General features: G+C 47.1%; 1 protein-coding gene across 3 annotated transcripts in view; it reads left to right on the top strand.

Moving 5' to 3' along the window:
* SUSD6 (sushi domain containing 6) overlaps positions 1-13,214 on the top strand; it is a 104,840-nt gene extending 91,626 nt beyond the window's left edge. For all 3 annotated transcript variants that reach the window (XM_003901982.3, XM_031668038.1, XM_009211827.4), the window contains exons 3-6: positions 1,540-1,737; positions 2,739-2,877; positions 6,770-7,197; positions 9,053-13,214. In XM_003901982.3, the coding sequence (XP_003902031.1) occupies positions 1,540-1,737; positions 2,739-2,877; positions 6,770-7,197; positions 9,053-9,078 (791 nt within the window). In that variant the 3' untranslated portion in view covers positions 9,079-13,214. The remainder of the gene's footprint in view (positions 1-1,539; positions 1,738-2,738; positions 2,878-6,769; positions 7,198-9,052) is intronic.
* Positions 13,215-14,873: the final 1,659 nt, after the last annotated feature.

Below are 14,873 nucleotides of genomic sequence, written 5' to 3'. Positions count from 1 at the left end.
AAGTGTCTTTTCTCCCCATCTCAAGTGATAAGCAAGTTGAGGGTAGGGAGCCATCATCTGTTTTTCATTTGGTGTCCGCTCCCCAACCTGGCTGGCAGTCAGCTTGCTTAACAGCCATTTATAGATTGGAAAGAAGTGGCATGGGTGAGAGAGGCTGTGAGCGCACAGCCGCAGGGTGGTGTGGTCTGCCCATCTTGTGGATGAGAAACTGCCTTATCTTGGACAGTCAGGCACTGCGGTGTGACTCCCAGTCACTCCAGGCCTGTTAGAGGAAATGAGAAAAAGAAAATGACCGTTCTTATTCTCATACAGATGTCCTTGTGATATTCAGGATGGGGGCAGGGTATTTGTCAGCAAAATTGAATTTCGTTGAGAAAACTTTTGGTCTTTAGTGCATTCATGGTTGCCTGGCCATTCTACCTCGCCCAGCATTCCAAACAGTGATTCTTTAGTGCCCCCACTTTTACTGTTCTGGCTGGTAATGCCCAGCAGTCCACCACCTGGGGACTTCAGTTTTGCAGTGTGTGTCCAGAGTGGAATCAGAGGCTGTCCTTTTCCTCCTCAGGGTCACTCAGACCTTCCAGATCCTCTGACTTACCATTCCTGCAACTTGTCAGCGTTCCCACCACACCTAGGCACTGCCTGCCATCTCCCTAACCAGTTTCAAGAGGGCAAAGGGGAGGTAACCTTGACACCCATACCCCTTAAAGGCCGTGCCCCTCATGGGGTAGAAGCAGTGTCTGCTAGTGGAAAGAGCAGAAGTTTAGGATCAAAAGATTTGAATGTGACCCCAAGCCTGATATTTACCCTGCTATAAGCTTGGCTAAAAGTCACTTAACTTTTGTGGCCCTCAGTGTCTTCATCTTCAAAGGAGAGTAATGATAGCTGTCTCACAGAGTTGTCAGGACAAATAAGATAGGAGGTGAAGGTGCTTTTGAAACTAGGCAGTCCTGTATATCAGTGGAAAATGTGGGATTTATTACGGGATAGAGACAGGTGGTGCCATTGACTACTATAGTCAGAGAATGGAAGATGCACAGGGGGTTTGGGAAGCCTCCCAGGGAATCCATCAGAAATCCCCTCTCAGGCCAAGAGTGCATGTTTTTATTATATTATGGAGTCTTTTCTGACATTGATAGTGGAAACAAGGCCAACATTTTACCTCCTTTCACTCTGATTTATTGTGTGTGTTACAAGCTTTATTACATAATACAGGCTTTATTAAAACATATTATGTCTAGATCTCTATAGGTTCAAGACTTTATAGAGTCGGCCGTTAATTTATGGATGGAATTCTCTTAAGGCATGGTGGGGAGGGAGGGGAAATGTTGCAAGCAGCCACACTTCCCCTGTTGCCAGTGTACTTCCCCTCTGTCAGTGGCAGCCTGAGTTTCCAGGGTTTGGTTAACAACTCCTCCAAGGAAAGGGTTCTTTGCTCCTCTTGTGTTTCCTGTGGAGGCCTTCAGAGTTGTGTCACTGAGAGCAGACTCCTACTGTATACCTCACCACTGTACCCCTGTGCTCTCCCTGTCTTTGCAGTGTGCCCCCTACCACCGGAGCCAGAGAATGGTGGCTACATCTGCCACCCCCGGCCCTGCAGAGACCCCCTGACAGCGGGCAGTGTCATCGAATACCTGTGTGCTGAAGGCTACATGTTGAAGGGCGATTACAAATACCTGACGTGTAAGAATGGCGAGTGGAAACCAGCCATGGAGATTAGCTGCCGTCTCAACGAGGGTCAGTCTGGCAGTTGAAAAAGGGATGCTGCTGGGGTTCTGCTTTCTGTTAACTCACAGGACACAATGCATGCTTCCTCCAGAGCACCCTTTGCTGTGGTGCAGCCCAGCCCCATTTGATGCTCTGCAGCCTCCCTTTCTTGGGTCTTCATGTCTTTATGGAAGATACTTGAGGTTGCTGGTGCATGTCCTATTGCATTTCATTGAGCCATCTGCTGTGCTCTGTAAAGCCCCTTTGATGTTCAAGATCTCGTTCGCCTGACCAAGTGCTGGTGATCCTTGGCCATGTTCTGCTCTCACAGTGAGCACAATGCTAATACCTTCTCTAGTGTCTCTTCCATTTCATTTTTCCTTGAATGGAGCTACAGACCAGCTGGACAAAAGACTTCCCACCCTTCCTGCTTCCTCCTGTCTTGCATGACAGGAAAAGCCAACTGCAGGAAAGTGTGTCACATGACCATCTTTGTGCTTCCCACTCAGGCTTCAAGACCAGAGCATGTTTAACCCACGACACCCCACAAGTGGGTGGGAACCAACCTGAGAGTTACAATTAAAGCTGTGGATCTTAAGACAAGGTTTTATTACAGCCCAGTTTCTGTAAACTAATCCTGCCACTTGGGGAGAACATAGGTAGAACTTAAGATGGTGGAAGGATGTGCCCAGTTAAATGGTCCATGTTTACAAACTTGCTTTTGAGGATGGGATCAAAGTGGCTTATAAAGGTAAAATCTCTAGTGTTAAGTGAGTTTATGTATCAGATGGACCTCAAAGATTGGAAGTGAAGGGAATTTTTATTCAGGAAACAGGATAGGGAAATGGTCCTTTTCCAGGAGAACTGTGTATATATAGGTCATTGTAAGCTGTTATTCCTGAAATGACCCTGTCCATAGGATGTCTATATTGCCTCATTCAGGAGGCATTTGACAAGATCAGCTGTGGGGCCCGTCAGCTGTTTTGTGTATTTGGGTACAAAACCCTTCTGATGATGGCTTGTTTTTATAGATAAAGACACCCACACATCACTTGGGGTCCCCACGCTGTCTATAGTGGCTTCTACTGCCAGCTCCGTGGCGCTCATTCTCCTCCTCGTGGTGCTGTTTGTGCTGCTGCAGCCAAAGCTGAAGTCTTTCCATCATAGCAGGTGAGCCCAGTGGCAGAGCTGCTGTGAGACAGGCAGGTGCAAGCATCACTGTGGGGGCCAGTCTTTGGTGGAGGGTTGCTGGTGGCCTGCCAATCTCTGTGGATCTGTGTGTGTCCAGGGAGTGGGGAGGACCCTGCCATGTGTTAAACTCCTAGATGTGCCTAGCGTTGTGCTTATTGCTTTGCATACATTATCTTAATCCTCATAGGAACATTGCAGATGAGGAAGTTGAGGCTCAGAGAGGTTAAGTTATTCACTCAGGGTTATACCTCTAGATGACAGCAGAGCTCAGAACTGAAGCTGGGCGCAGTGGCTCACGCCTGTAATCCCAGCACTTAGGGAGGCCAGGGTGGGCGGATCACCTGAGGTCAGGAGTTCGAGACCAGCTTGACCACCATGGCGAAACCTTGTCTGTACTAAAAATACAAAACAATTAGCTGGGTGTGGTGGTGCGCACCTGTAGTCCCAGCTACTCAGGAGGCTGAGGCAGGAGAATCACTTGAACCCATGAGGCAGAGTTTGCAGTGAGCCCAGATCGCACCACTGCGCTCTGTCCCATAAAAAACTGAAATCTGTTCAATTCCAAAGCCATGTCATTTTGCCTACACCAGTGGTTCTCAAAGCGTGGTTCCAGCAGCATCAGGATCATGGAACTTGTTAGGATCAACCAAATGAGAAGTTCTAGGGGTGAGGCCCAGTGATATTGTTTAACAAGCTGTCCGGGTGATTTTGATGCACACTTAAGTTTGTGAGCCACTATCCTGTACTCTTGGTTCCCAGTCCTGGCTGCAATATAGAGGCACCTGGGGGAGTTTAAAAACAAATATCAACACTTGGGCCTCCATTCCCATTCTGATTTATTTGGTTTGGAATGGAACCCTGGCATTCACTTTTTATAAAAAACTTCTCAGTTTTTCTGTGCAGCTAGGATTGAGAAGCACTGCACCACACTGAGGAGAAACAGAGGAAGTGGATTTTCTTGCCTGCCTTTATCAGTTTCCTTTTCCAGTCTAGTGCTTTAGCCACAAGTTGTCTAGGGGCGGGAGCATGAAGGGTGGGGCTGATGGTGCTGGCCCTGCGTGGATTCCCAATGATGGACTTTTCTTCCAGGCCATTGTGGCTTCTGCAGTTGCTTGGCCCTTCCTGGCAGTTCCTCATTCCCTCTTGAGGAGTAACATTTTTTATATATCTTCACAGTCCTTCATCAGTCACTGTTATAACTCACAAACATAAAAGGCCAAACTAAACTGCAGTCAGTAAAATGTTCCAAGTTTGGATTTACAGACAAGGACCAGGCTGGATTTAATCTCTGTGTACTATGTGTGATTTTCTTTCTTTTGCTTTGTTTTTGGGAAGAGGCTAGCAGTTATTTTTAAAGGCTATTAATTAATAGGATGAAGAGAATTTGAAGGGGATTATTTACTTGAAATAATCAGCTATTTCCACCTAAAGTCAAACTGATCAGTTCTGCATCTCATCTAAATTAGGGAGTTTTCCCCCCCACTATAGTTAACTTGTAAGTTTGTTAAAAGTAACTGGCTAGTTGTGCTTGATTTGAGGGAAGATTTGGTTTTCATTGTAGACCCCATTTAAATTTTGTGCTGTGTACATATATTACTTTTTAAGCCAAATACTATTTTGAGTAATAAAAATCAAGCGCATACCCGTGTACACACTGCTTTCTTTTTTGTCTTTTTCTGAGACAGGGTCTCACTCGTGTTGCCCAGGCTGGAGTGCAGTGGCGTGATCACGGCCTACTGCAGCCTCAACTTCCCTGGGCTCAGGTGACCCTCCCACCTCAGCCTCCCTAGTAGCCGCGACCACAGGCATGTGCCACCATACCCAGCTAATTTTTTTGTATTTTTTGTAGATACGGGTTTCACCATGTTGCCAGGCTGGTCTTGAATCCTGGTCTCAAGCAGTCTGCCCACCTCAGCTTCCTAAAGTGCTCCCATCAAATTTTGCCTTCCTTCCAAAACTCTCTGCCACTTCTCTCCTCTCAGAGTGTAGGTAGCACAGATTTTACTTCCAAGAGCAGGTGAGGAAATTGAGAACTACTAACAGCAATCTAGCAACAATAATATGGTCCGGCAGCAGAGCATCTGTATTTCTTGAAGTGATGAGCTGAAAGGACACAGCATCACCTAGGATTGGCCTGAATCCAGTCCTGAGGAAACTATTAGACAAGTCCGGATTGTGGGACATTCTTTGAGACAGCTGGCCTGGACTCTTAAAAACAAAAAAGTCAATGTAATGAAAGAAAAACTGGTGGACTGTTTAACAGATTAAATGAGATGAAAGAGACAGGACAATTAAATGCAATACATGATACTTAATTGGGTCCTGGATGAAAACAAGACTGCAGCTGAAGTAGAAATATTTTTGGATAGTTAGGAAAATGTGTGTTATTGTATTACACCAAGGTTGAATTTCTGGGATCTGATAATGTAGTTATATCAGAAAGGATACTTTTAGGAAGTATATGTTAAGTAACGTCTTCACCTTACTTTTAAGGTTCAGGGAGAAAAAGGCATATTTATGTGTATAACAAAAGTGATCCCCAAAAAAGGTATCTGCATGACATGTATGATGTTGAATAAAAGAAGCCAGAAACAGATATATACTCTCACAAATTTACTTTGTTATCCCATTCAAGTAAAGATTAAAAATATGCAAAACTGTCTGGGTGCCATGGCTCATGCGTGTAATCCTTTGGGAGGAGGAGGTGGGAGGATTGCCTGAGCCCAGGAGTTCAAGACCAGCCTGGGCAACATGGAGAAACTCCGTCTCTACAAAAAATTGGCCAGGCGTGGTGGTGCATGCCTTAGTCCCAGCTACTTGGGAGGCTGAGGTGGGAGGATCACCTGAGCCCAGGATATTAAGACTGCAGTGGGTTGTGATCACGCCACTGCACTCCAGCCTAGGCAACAGTAAGACCCTTTCTCAAAAGAAAAACAATTTTTTTTATTTAAAAAAAATATGCAAAACTAAACCATAGTGTTGAAGGATTCACGTTTAGGTAGTAGAACTGTTAAAATAAAAAGCAAAGAAATTATTTTCATGAAAGTCTGGATAGTGGTTACTTTTTGTGGTGAGGCAATGGGAGTGATTTTGGGACAGGTGCAAAGGGTCTAGGGTCTGGGCAGTGTCCTTTTTCTTGACCTATGTAGGAGTTTTATACCAGTGTTACTTTTGGAGTAAATCAGCTAGCTGTACATAGATTTTTCTTGTGTTCTCTTTTCTGTATTTGTGTTCTAATTTTTTAAAAAGTTTACAAAGTTAAAAAAAAATCAAGCAGTATGGCTGAGTCAGAACAAAATTATTGTGATTTCTAGTCCAGTATCCCACTTTAAGGCCATAGTGCTTCCCTATTTTTTTAACGGCTTTATTGAGATATATTCCACATACCATACAATATACCTATTTAATGTGTACAGTGAAGTGGTTTTTAGTATATTCACAGATATATGCCACTGTCATTCTCTCACTTTCTTATCTTAGCCATGCTCAATGAATGCTTTTATTTCTGGGTCTCTAGGCTCCTAGTTTTTCCACAGGGCAAAAGGGCCAGGTGCCTGTGTACCCAGAGGTTAAGAACACAGTTTTTGGAGGCTGATGGAACTGGATTCAAATCCTGGCTCCATCCTTTACCAGCTGTGTGATCGCGGGCAAGTTAATTAACTTCTCTGAGCCTCATTTGCATTATTGGCGAATCCCTACCTGAAAGGGCTGAGGTGAGAATCCAGCATAAGATGTTTAAAATTCTTAGTGCTTTGCCTGTTACATAGTAAGTGCTCGAAACTGGTGGCTGCTGCTATTGTTATTATTATTGTACTTGTTTATCTGTGTGTTTATTCTAATTCATCCTTTGTCTTTTCCTCCTCCACTCCAGGCGTGACCAGGGAGTATCTGGGGACCAGGTCTCCATCATGGTGGATGGAGTCCAGGTTGCACTACCATCATATGAGGAGGCTGTATATGGCAGTTCTGGTCACTGTGTGCCACCCGCTGACCCCAGAGTACAGATTGTGCTGTCAGAAGGGTCTGGGCCCAGTGGGAGGAGTGTGTCAAGGGAGCAACAGCCGCCGGACCAAGGGGCCTGCTCCTCTGCAGGTGGAGAGGATGAGGCCCCAGGCCAGTCTGGACTATGTGAAGTCTGGGGCTCTCGGGGCTCAGAGACTGTGATGGTGCATCAGGCAACCACCTCTTCCTGGGTGGCCGGCTCAGGGAACCGCCAACTGGCACACAAAGAAGCTGCAGATTCAGAGAACAGTGACATACAAAGCCTTTTATCCCTCACGTCAGAGGAGTACACAGATGGTGAGTGGTCTGAGCTGAACATGAATTATTAGCTGCTTAGGGTCCTTGCTGGGAGTGAGGAAGGACTGTGAGCCTCTCTAATAATTGGTATATTTTTAGCAAAAAAAGATAGTACCTGGGATATTTGCCTACAAAATAGAATTTCACCCTCAGAGTACTGAGTAGGGCTTTGGGCTCTCTATAGTGAGACTTTTCACTGTTGCCCGTGAATTCTGATCATTTGGAGTCTCTAAGGCCATTCATGGTCACAGAGCCTTGCTAAATCAAAAGATAGACAGCTTGTTGGAGTTGCGGATGGGGTCTGTGCTCTTGTTATAAATGTTATGTTCCTGAAAGGTCGGGAATGACAAGGAGGCATAGGTTATTTTACGGAAAAATGAGAGCCTATCCAAAGCAGACAGCTGCTGCTTTCTGAACAGGAGTGTTCCGGGTACTATGCTAGTTCGTTTGCTTGCACTATCTCAGTTAAACATCACAATGATCCTAAGACATAGGTGTTTATTGACATCCCCATTTTACAGCTGAGGAAACTATGGCTCAAAGAAGGTAAGTCACTTGGCCCACTTGGTAAATGGCTGAGCTGGGATTTGAAGCCAGATGCTGCCTTCCAGCTGGCTCTAGCACCCTTGTGGCAAACAATCATAGAATGAAATTATTGCCTCCTGATGTTTCTGCCTTTGCCAGAGCCCAGTTTACCTTGGGCTTGAGTCTGTCACTTTGAAAGCTATCTTTAAGGTAAATCCCAGTGTGGTTCAGGATGAGACTAACCCTAGATGCCCCTTTCTATAGTGAAGACTTGTACACTCAGAAAGCTTCCCTAAAAGAGCCTTAGAGGAAACTTTATGCTTCCTGGGTATCCTGGGCATAGTAAATGTCTAAGGTTTAGAATATCTGAAAGCAAAGAAGTTGGAAATTATTGAAGGCAGATCATGTTTATGGAGCTTCCTGGTTATCAACAGCTTGCCTTCCTTTTTCTTGGTTGGCCATTAAAATAGTTGACCCAGGTTTGAATCTGGAAGCCAGTAACCCCACAGTCAGCCACATATATTGTGAGATGTGTCTAAGTGTATATCATAGCCCTTACCCTCCCAAGGAGCCAAGGTGGGGCCCTCCTCCTCCTCCTCTTCCATGCTACCTAGCTTTGTTTTTTGTATTTAACAAGCATTTTGAGAGGCCATCTTGTGCCTAACGCTGGATTAGGTTTCAGGGGTGATACAGAGAAAATATGAAATGTGCTATCTTCCTGCATGGAGTATCAGCCATTTGGGAAGATGGTGGGGCCTATACTCAAGAAATAATAGAACCAGGAATTGTAGCATCTATGTCAAAATGAGGGGTTCAGAAAACAAGACCCAGAAGTCAGTGAGTTCCTTGCAGGCCATGCCTGAGCTGTTTGGGACTGATAATATCCTAGGAAGTTGGGAGCTTGAGGCCCACAGCATATGAAGAAGCTGAAACCAAAAGAGGGGAAATGATTTATCCAAAGTCACACGACTGGCAGATTGCTTTAGGAGGCAGTGGGACTTCACAGGGCTTTGTAGCCTCATAGGGTGGAATTAGGAGAGAAAGGGAAGGGACTAGACCAGCAGAGCTAAGGCAGAGAGCAGAGAGGAGGGTGGTTCGAATACCAGGCTGAACATTCAGTTTTGTTTCACATAGGCAGTGAGAAAGATAAACTAGAAAGTCATAAAAAGGAAGTAGGGAGTTTTTGCCTACCTAGAAGTGTATGAGTGGGACATTTACTTTCTTTAAATTACGGGCTATGTGGGATAGCCCCTAATTTGCAGTGGGGTCGAGAGTGCTCTGGAGACCCACACGAGGTAACCACTGTGCTTTTCTTCTGGTCTTCCTGCAGATATTCCACTGTTGAAAGAAGCATGAGGGCAGCGGCTAGCCTTTCCTGTCTGCGAGGTTCTCTCAGCCCTTCCTCCCTCTCCCTGTGGGATTGAGCACCCTGTACTCTCCAGCCACCTTACCTGGATACCTGAGCTGCCACCTGTGTACCTGTGTATCTCTGAGGGCCCTATAGGCCCACCTTGCTGGAAACTCAAGGAAGATTCTCACCATCTGCCTGTTGGACAGCTAGAGGAATTGGCTCTTTGCCTGGCCCAGCCTTCCCGTCTGTTGGAGACATATTTGAATGTGCTGGATCGAACCCTCCCTTTTCCTAAGCCTCTGGGTCCCCTCCAGCCAGCTCTTTGGCAGCAGCCCCCACCAGCTCCTGTGGGCCTGAGTGCTGCTGTGTTTACTTGTGCCTTTCCCCCACCCTGTCCAGTTTCCCTGTCATGCAGGCTTGTTGCTGTCCACAAGCCTTAGTGGCTGCACTGCTGCCCCCTGCCACATAGGGGGCCAGGCCTGGGTCTATCCTGTTTCCTTTGAGGGCTGCCCCTGCTGCCCTTTGCAGGAGCAGATCCAGGTGTGAGAGCTCTTGAGTCAGGAGTGGCAGAAGTGGCTCTAACTGGGGTGAGAGTGTAGTCCCTGGGCTTGCCCTGGGTTGACCCTGGTGGCACATTTCCTTGGCCGAGGATGGAAGATTTGGAAAATCATGCCCAAGCTGGTCCAGGACCCAGCCATCTGGCCCAAAGGCGCAAGCTCCTGGCCTTGTTGAGTTGAGTGTTTCCAAGAAGCATCCAGAAGATCCCAAGGGAGAGAAGGAAAATGGCTGATAATGATTGTCTTCCTAATATGCAAGTTCTCACTTCCTACTTCCAGCGTCGGCCTTCCTGGCCTTGTCTTTTTTCTGTTTCCCTGGAGTATAAGGGGAAGTTGCATGCTGCCTCCTGGGTTTTATCCCAGATAGCTCTGGCTTTCTTGCTACCCACAGGGGCCTGGGGCAGGAAGGAGAGTTGCTGAGATGCCATGGAGTGCCCATCTGGTCACTGGCAATCTAGCCAGGTTGCCCCTTTCTGGGTTTGTGGTGACGGAGGGGAGGCCGAGGGGCGCAGACTGAGTCCCCGGGTGGCTGCAGGCAGCTCTAGCCCAGTCCTGAGGATCCTCCTCACCATGGTCACGTGCCTTAGTAACTGTGCCCAGGAAGTGGCCTGCTGCTTGCTGTGCTGCTGCTTTTCCTACTTCTGCCCTTCCCTGCCACCACTCGCATGTCACGGCTGACAAACGATTCCTTGTCTTCCCTGGCCCCCTGGGGGAAGGGCTGAGAAACAGTCCATGTGCACCCTGACCTTACTGGCCTGAGGTGGGCAGAGGGGTGTGGAGTAGCCTGGAGTACAGGGCCCTGGGGGAGGAGCCCGCTGATGAGGGGCACTCTCCCATAGCCATGTGTTGAATGCTAACTAGGCTGGGGTGGACGAACTCTGCCAGCTGCTATCATCTTCAGAAGATAGACGCAGCAGTAAGGAATGTTTGTTTCGCTTTTTTCTGAAATTTTCTGAAGCACTGTGGCTGGGAAACTTCGAAGCGGACCCTGTGCTGCATGTCTGCTCCTCCCCTGAGCCTCTCTGCTTGGGGGTGCTAAAAATAATAAAAATCCCAGTATATTTTTCAGTACCTTACCTAACAGGGTTGGCTCCAGGCGTGGGTGGCCTAGAAGATAAGGGGAGTGGTCTTCTCCCAGCCTGTTACCCTCTTGCCTCTTGCCTCCGCGCTTACACACGCACTTTACCACCCAGTCATTCCCTGGCCTCTTGCTGCCACTTGTGGTCTTCCTTCCTTCCTCTCAGGGTAAGGGCAGTGCCTGCTGTGCCTGTTGGCCACTCCCACACTTCCCCTCCCCTAGGAGCCCTCATCTGCTGTGCTGAGTCCAGGAAAGCATAGTTAGGTAGGGAGCTGGTTGGAGAAGGTGCTAGAACCAGAAGGCAGATGAGACTAGCATTGGCCCACCTGGAGAGGTGTCCCTAATGGCCCCAGTCGCCTTACCACACCCACAGCAGTGCCCTTGTCTTCCTCCAAAAAAGAAAGCAGGGACAAATGGGGGAGGGGTGGTAGTCCGAAGACTCACTACTGAGCCTTCAGCTTTTGTTTTTCACTGTTTCAAAACCTGAATTCTATTCTAGAATGGTTTTAAAATGGAAGATCTTGCCTTTTTCTATCTTGTTACTCTGGGGTTTTTCCCCACTAAGAGATTGCACTTTTTGTTTGGGGTTTATTCAGCTGCATAGATGACCAGCTTGATCCCTGGTGAAATGAAAAGCCTTCCTTCTCCTGAAACCTCTTTCCGCCCTGCCCTCCACTTAACAACACTGAGGAGGGCAAGCCCAGGCTTGCCCACCTGGTAGGAAAGGAAATCAGAACAATGGGAGCCTTGGCTCCTCCCCTCCTTCTTGTCACTGGCTTTGATGAGGCCCACTTCCCAGAGGCTCCTGGGCCTGTGAGTACAGGAGCTCATTCTCTCCTCGCTGCTGAAGTCTGTGACAGCTTCTTCCCCCAGTTATTTCTCTTTCTTCCAAAGCAATTTCTTCTTAACCATCAGCCATGTGCTGCTATTTCTAGGGCTTCTGGGCTTTGTCCCTTACTGAGGGATTAGGGACTCCACAGCTGCCTTGAGGTGGGGCCTGGCTGAGAGACAAGGGCAGCAGCAGATGGCAGGCTGTTAGAAGAGAGGCTGCCTAAGGAGCCCGGAGCAGGTGGAAACAGGTGGTAGAAACCGGCCACAGCCCTGCTTTCCCGGGCTCACCTCTAGGGCATTCCAGCAGAAGGCTGATGCAGGAGAATGGCCAGCACCAAAGGACATTTAAAAGAGTTTTTGGGTTTGTTTTTGTTTGTTTTGTTTTGTTTTGTTTTGCACACTTGAGCTGACGGTTTAATATCCTGGTGACTTGCAGTCACATTCTAATGACTTTCAAGGGCCAGAATATGGTGAAAATCACTTAAAATATCCGTCCCTTCCATGCCTTCGTTTAGCAGGTGGGCTCTATCTTTTGCCATTTCTGTATTTTATGTGCTGTGTTCCCGTTTCACTGGGTATGAACTGTGAAATGGACTGAATCCTGGCCACTTTATGAGTTTGGTTTTATAAGGCATTTCAATGTACATTCTATAAATACAAGCACTCCATTTGCAAACAGATCTTAAGCTAATATTTTCTTTCCCATTCATCTTGCCCTCCTCCTCCTCCCGCCAGCTTTAAAGTTCAGTGGAGAAGCCAGATGGCAATTCAGACAAAGGTATACTCTTCCTGCTTCATGGGTGGTGGCACGGGAATAGATAGCTCTTAGCCCTTTCCCTCCCAGTCCCAGCCGAGCACTCAAACCACTTGGTTCCCACATAACATTGTCGCCTCCATTTCTGAGGAACATCCTTGCATAGAGAATGAAATATGCTGCAAACATTTCTGCATCCTTACTCCTCACCCCCAAAGAAAAAAAAAAGGCCTAGCAGGGAAGCAGCATGCAGGCTTCACAGCTTAATGCCAAGGACAGCGAGTGAGGCTGGGAGCTGCTTTTAGGCCTGCTGGGTCTCTAGGCTCTTGGAATAGGGACAGTCATTATTGGTGCCCCAAGGTGGGACTTGGAGAATATTTTGCTTGGCATATGTTTGGTCTGAATGATATAGTTGCTGGTTCCCTAGAGAGGAAAAGGTGGCAGGCCCAGCTTTGCTGGGAAATGGCTCTTAATTTCCCATTGAAACCCTAGTAGAATTGTGAATGAAAACCCCAAAGTTGAGCCCCTCTGCCAAGCAGCAGAGCTAGCAGAAGGGGATGCAGGGGCAAAGCACTCAATTGCCAAGCAAGGAGGAGAGATGTACGTGGGCTGTGTGGCAGTCCCCACACCATGCCCTGGCTTCTTCAGGTTATCGCACCACTATGGAATCCTTTGCAGAATGGTACTCATATAATGGTTTAAAACAACGCATTCATAATCGGCTCTGTGCAGGATGTCACTCAATCAGTTTGGGTTTGCTTTATTTTATTTTATATATATATATATTTTTTGGTATCCTGTACATTGCAGTGGGTGTGAAGATAGTATTTTAATATTTGTACAAAGTTTAATTTAATTTTAATTGTTCTATGTATATAACTGCATTTCTAAATAATTAAAAAAAAGTTCTTATGAAGGCAATTATGGGAAATGTAATCCTTCCTGAAAGCTTTTGCAGAAACCTTAGATTGAAAGAGGATATGTGGACCGGAGGTCATGGAAGGATGAGGCACTAGCTCTGTAGGGAGGGTGCCTGGCAAGAGGTGGAGGAGCCGGGATGGAGAGCACTTTGTGAGGCCAAGGTGGTTGGATCACTTGAGGCTAGGAGTTTGAGACCAGCCTGGCCAACAGAGCAAAAGTCCATCTCTACTAAAAATACAAAAATTAGCTGGGTGCAGTGGTGCATGCTTGTAATCCCATCTACTTGGGAGGCTGAGGCCGGAGAATCGCTTGAACCCGGAAGACGGAGGTTGCAGCCAGCTGAGATTGCACCATTACACACCAGCCTGGGTGACGGAGCGAGACTGTCTCAAAAAATAAATAAATGTAAAAAAAAAGTCTTGGCCGGGCACGGTAGCTCGTGCCTGTAATCCCAGCATTCTGGGAGGCCGATTCAGGCAGATCATGAGGTCAACAGATTGAGACCATGCTGGCTAACACAGTGAAACCCTGTCTCTACTAAAAATACAAAACAAAAAAAAAATTAGTCGGGTGTGGTGGCGGGCACCCATAGTCCCAGCTACTCAGGAGGCCGAGGCAGGAGAATGGTGTGAACCTGGCGGGGAGGAGCTTGCAGTGAGTCGAGATCACACCACTGCACTCCAGCCTGGGCAACAGAGCAAGACTCTTGTCTCAAAAAAAAAAAAAAAAGTCTTGGCCACCAATTCTTCAGTATGGTGGGGTGCGGGTGCTTGGGCAAGGGAGGGATGACAGCAAAGGGAGGTTCAAACCGGGCAGAAAGCCACCACGGCTTCAGTGTGGCAAGGAGGGCATTTGAAATGAGCTCACAGAATCAAGGCTTTGGATTATATTCCTGGAAAGAGCAGATGTCTTGGAGCAGACGGGAAGAGAGAAGGAACTGTGGTGATGGCTCCCAAAACACCAAGGGTTTCAGGAAGAAGGCAGTGAGGCCCAAGTTAAAATAAGGGAAGCATTCTATTTATCTGGGGAAACTATGGCAACAGTAGGCATTGCTGGCAATTCAGTGGGCAGGAGCAGTGAGGAGGGCAGGAACACAGGGAGAAGTGGTGGGAATGCATTCAGGAAAGCCAAAAGCAAAAGAGAGCTGGCAACATGCCAGGATTCATGTTGATGCGAGCCAGTGTCTACTGAGTGCTTCCGTATGTACCAGGCGCCCTTCTAGGCTCTTGGCCTGCAGTAACTCCAGATCTGGCAGCTGCACTAGGGGATGGGCATTCTGATTAACCCTGACTTTGCAGGTGAAGAAGCAGGCTCAAAATAGTGTAGTGAAGCTTTATTATAAAGTCACACAGTTCTGAAATATGGAAATTGGGACTCAAACATGATTGTCTCACTGCCCAGTGTCTTAATATCTGCCTTAAAGAATACTGCACCCAGCATGCAGGCGTTCTTTATGTTGCAAGAACAGAAAACCCCACTGGCTTCAACCACAATGCGCAGCTGATTCAACACCCAGCACCCCACTTCCAGGCTAATTCTACCAAGACTTGGCTTGAATGACATCATTTTCTTTCTCAGAAACTCTTCATGAGTCTTGCTTTATTGTTTAGAGTAGGAAAGAAATCACAAACCCTCAGTAGTCATTTGTTTCAAATGCCC

Source organism: Papio anubis, chromosome 7 (assembly GCF_008728515.1).
Source record: "Papio anubis isolate 15944 chromosome 7, Panubis1.0, whole genome shotgun sequence".
In the NCBI taxonomy this organism is placed as follows: Eukaryota; Metazoa; Chordata; class Mammalia; order Primates; family Cercopithecidae; genus Papio; species Papio anubis.
Note: the sequence above shows the minus strand (reverse complement) of the source record. Positions and strands in the feature narration are given on the sequence as shown.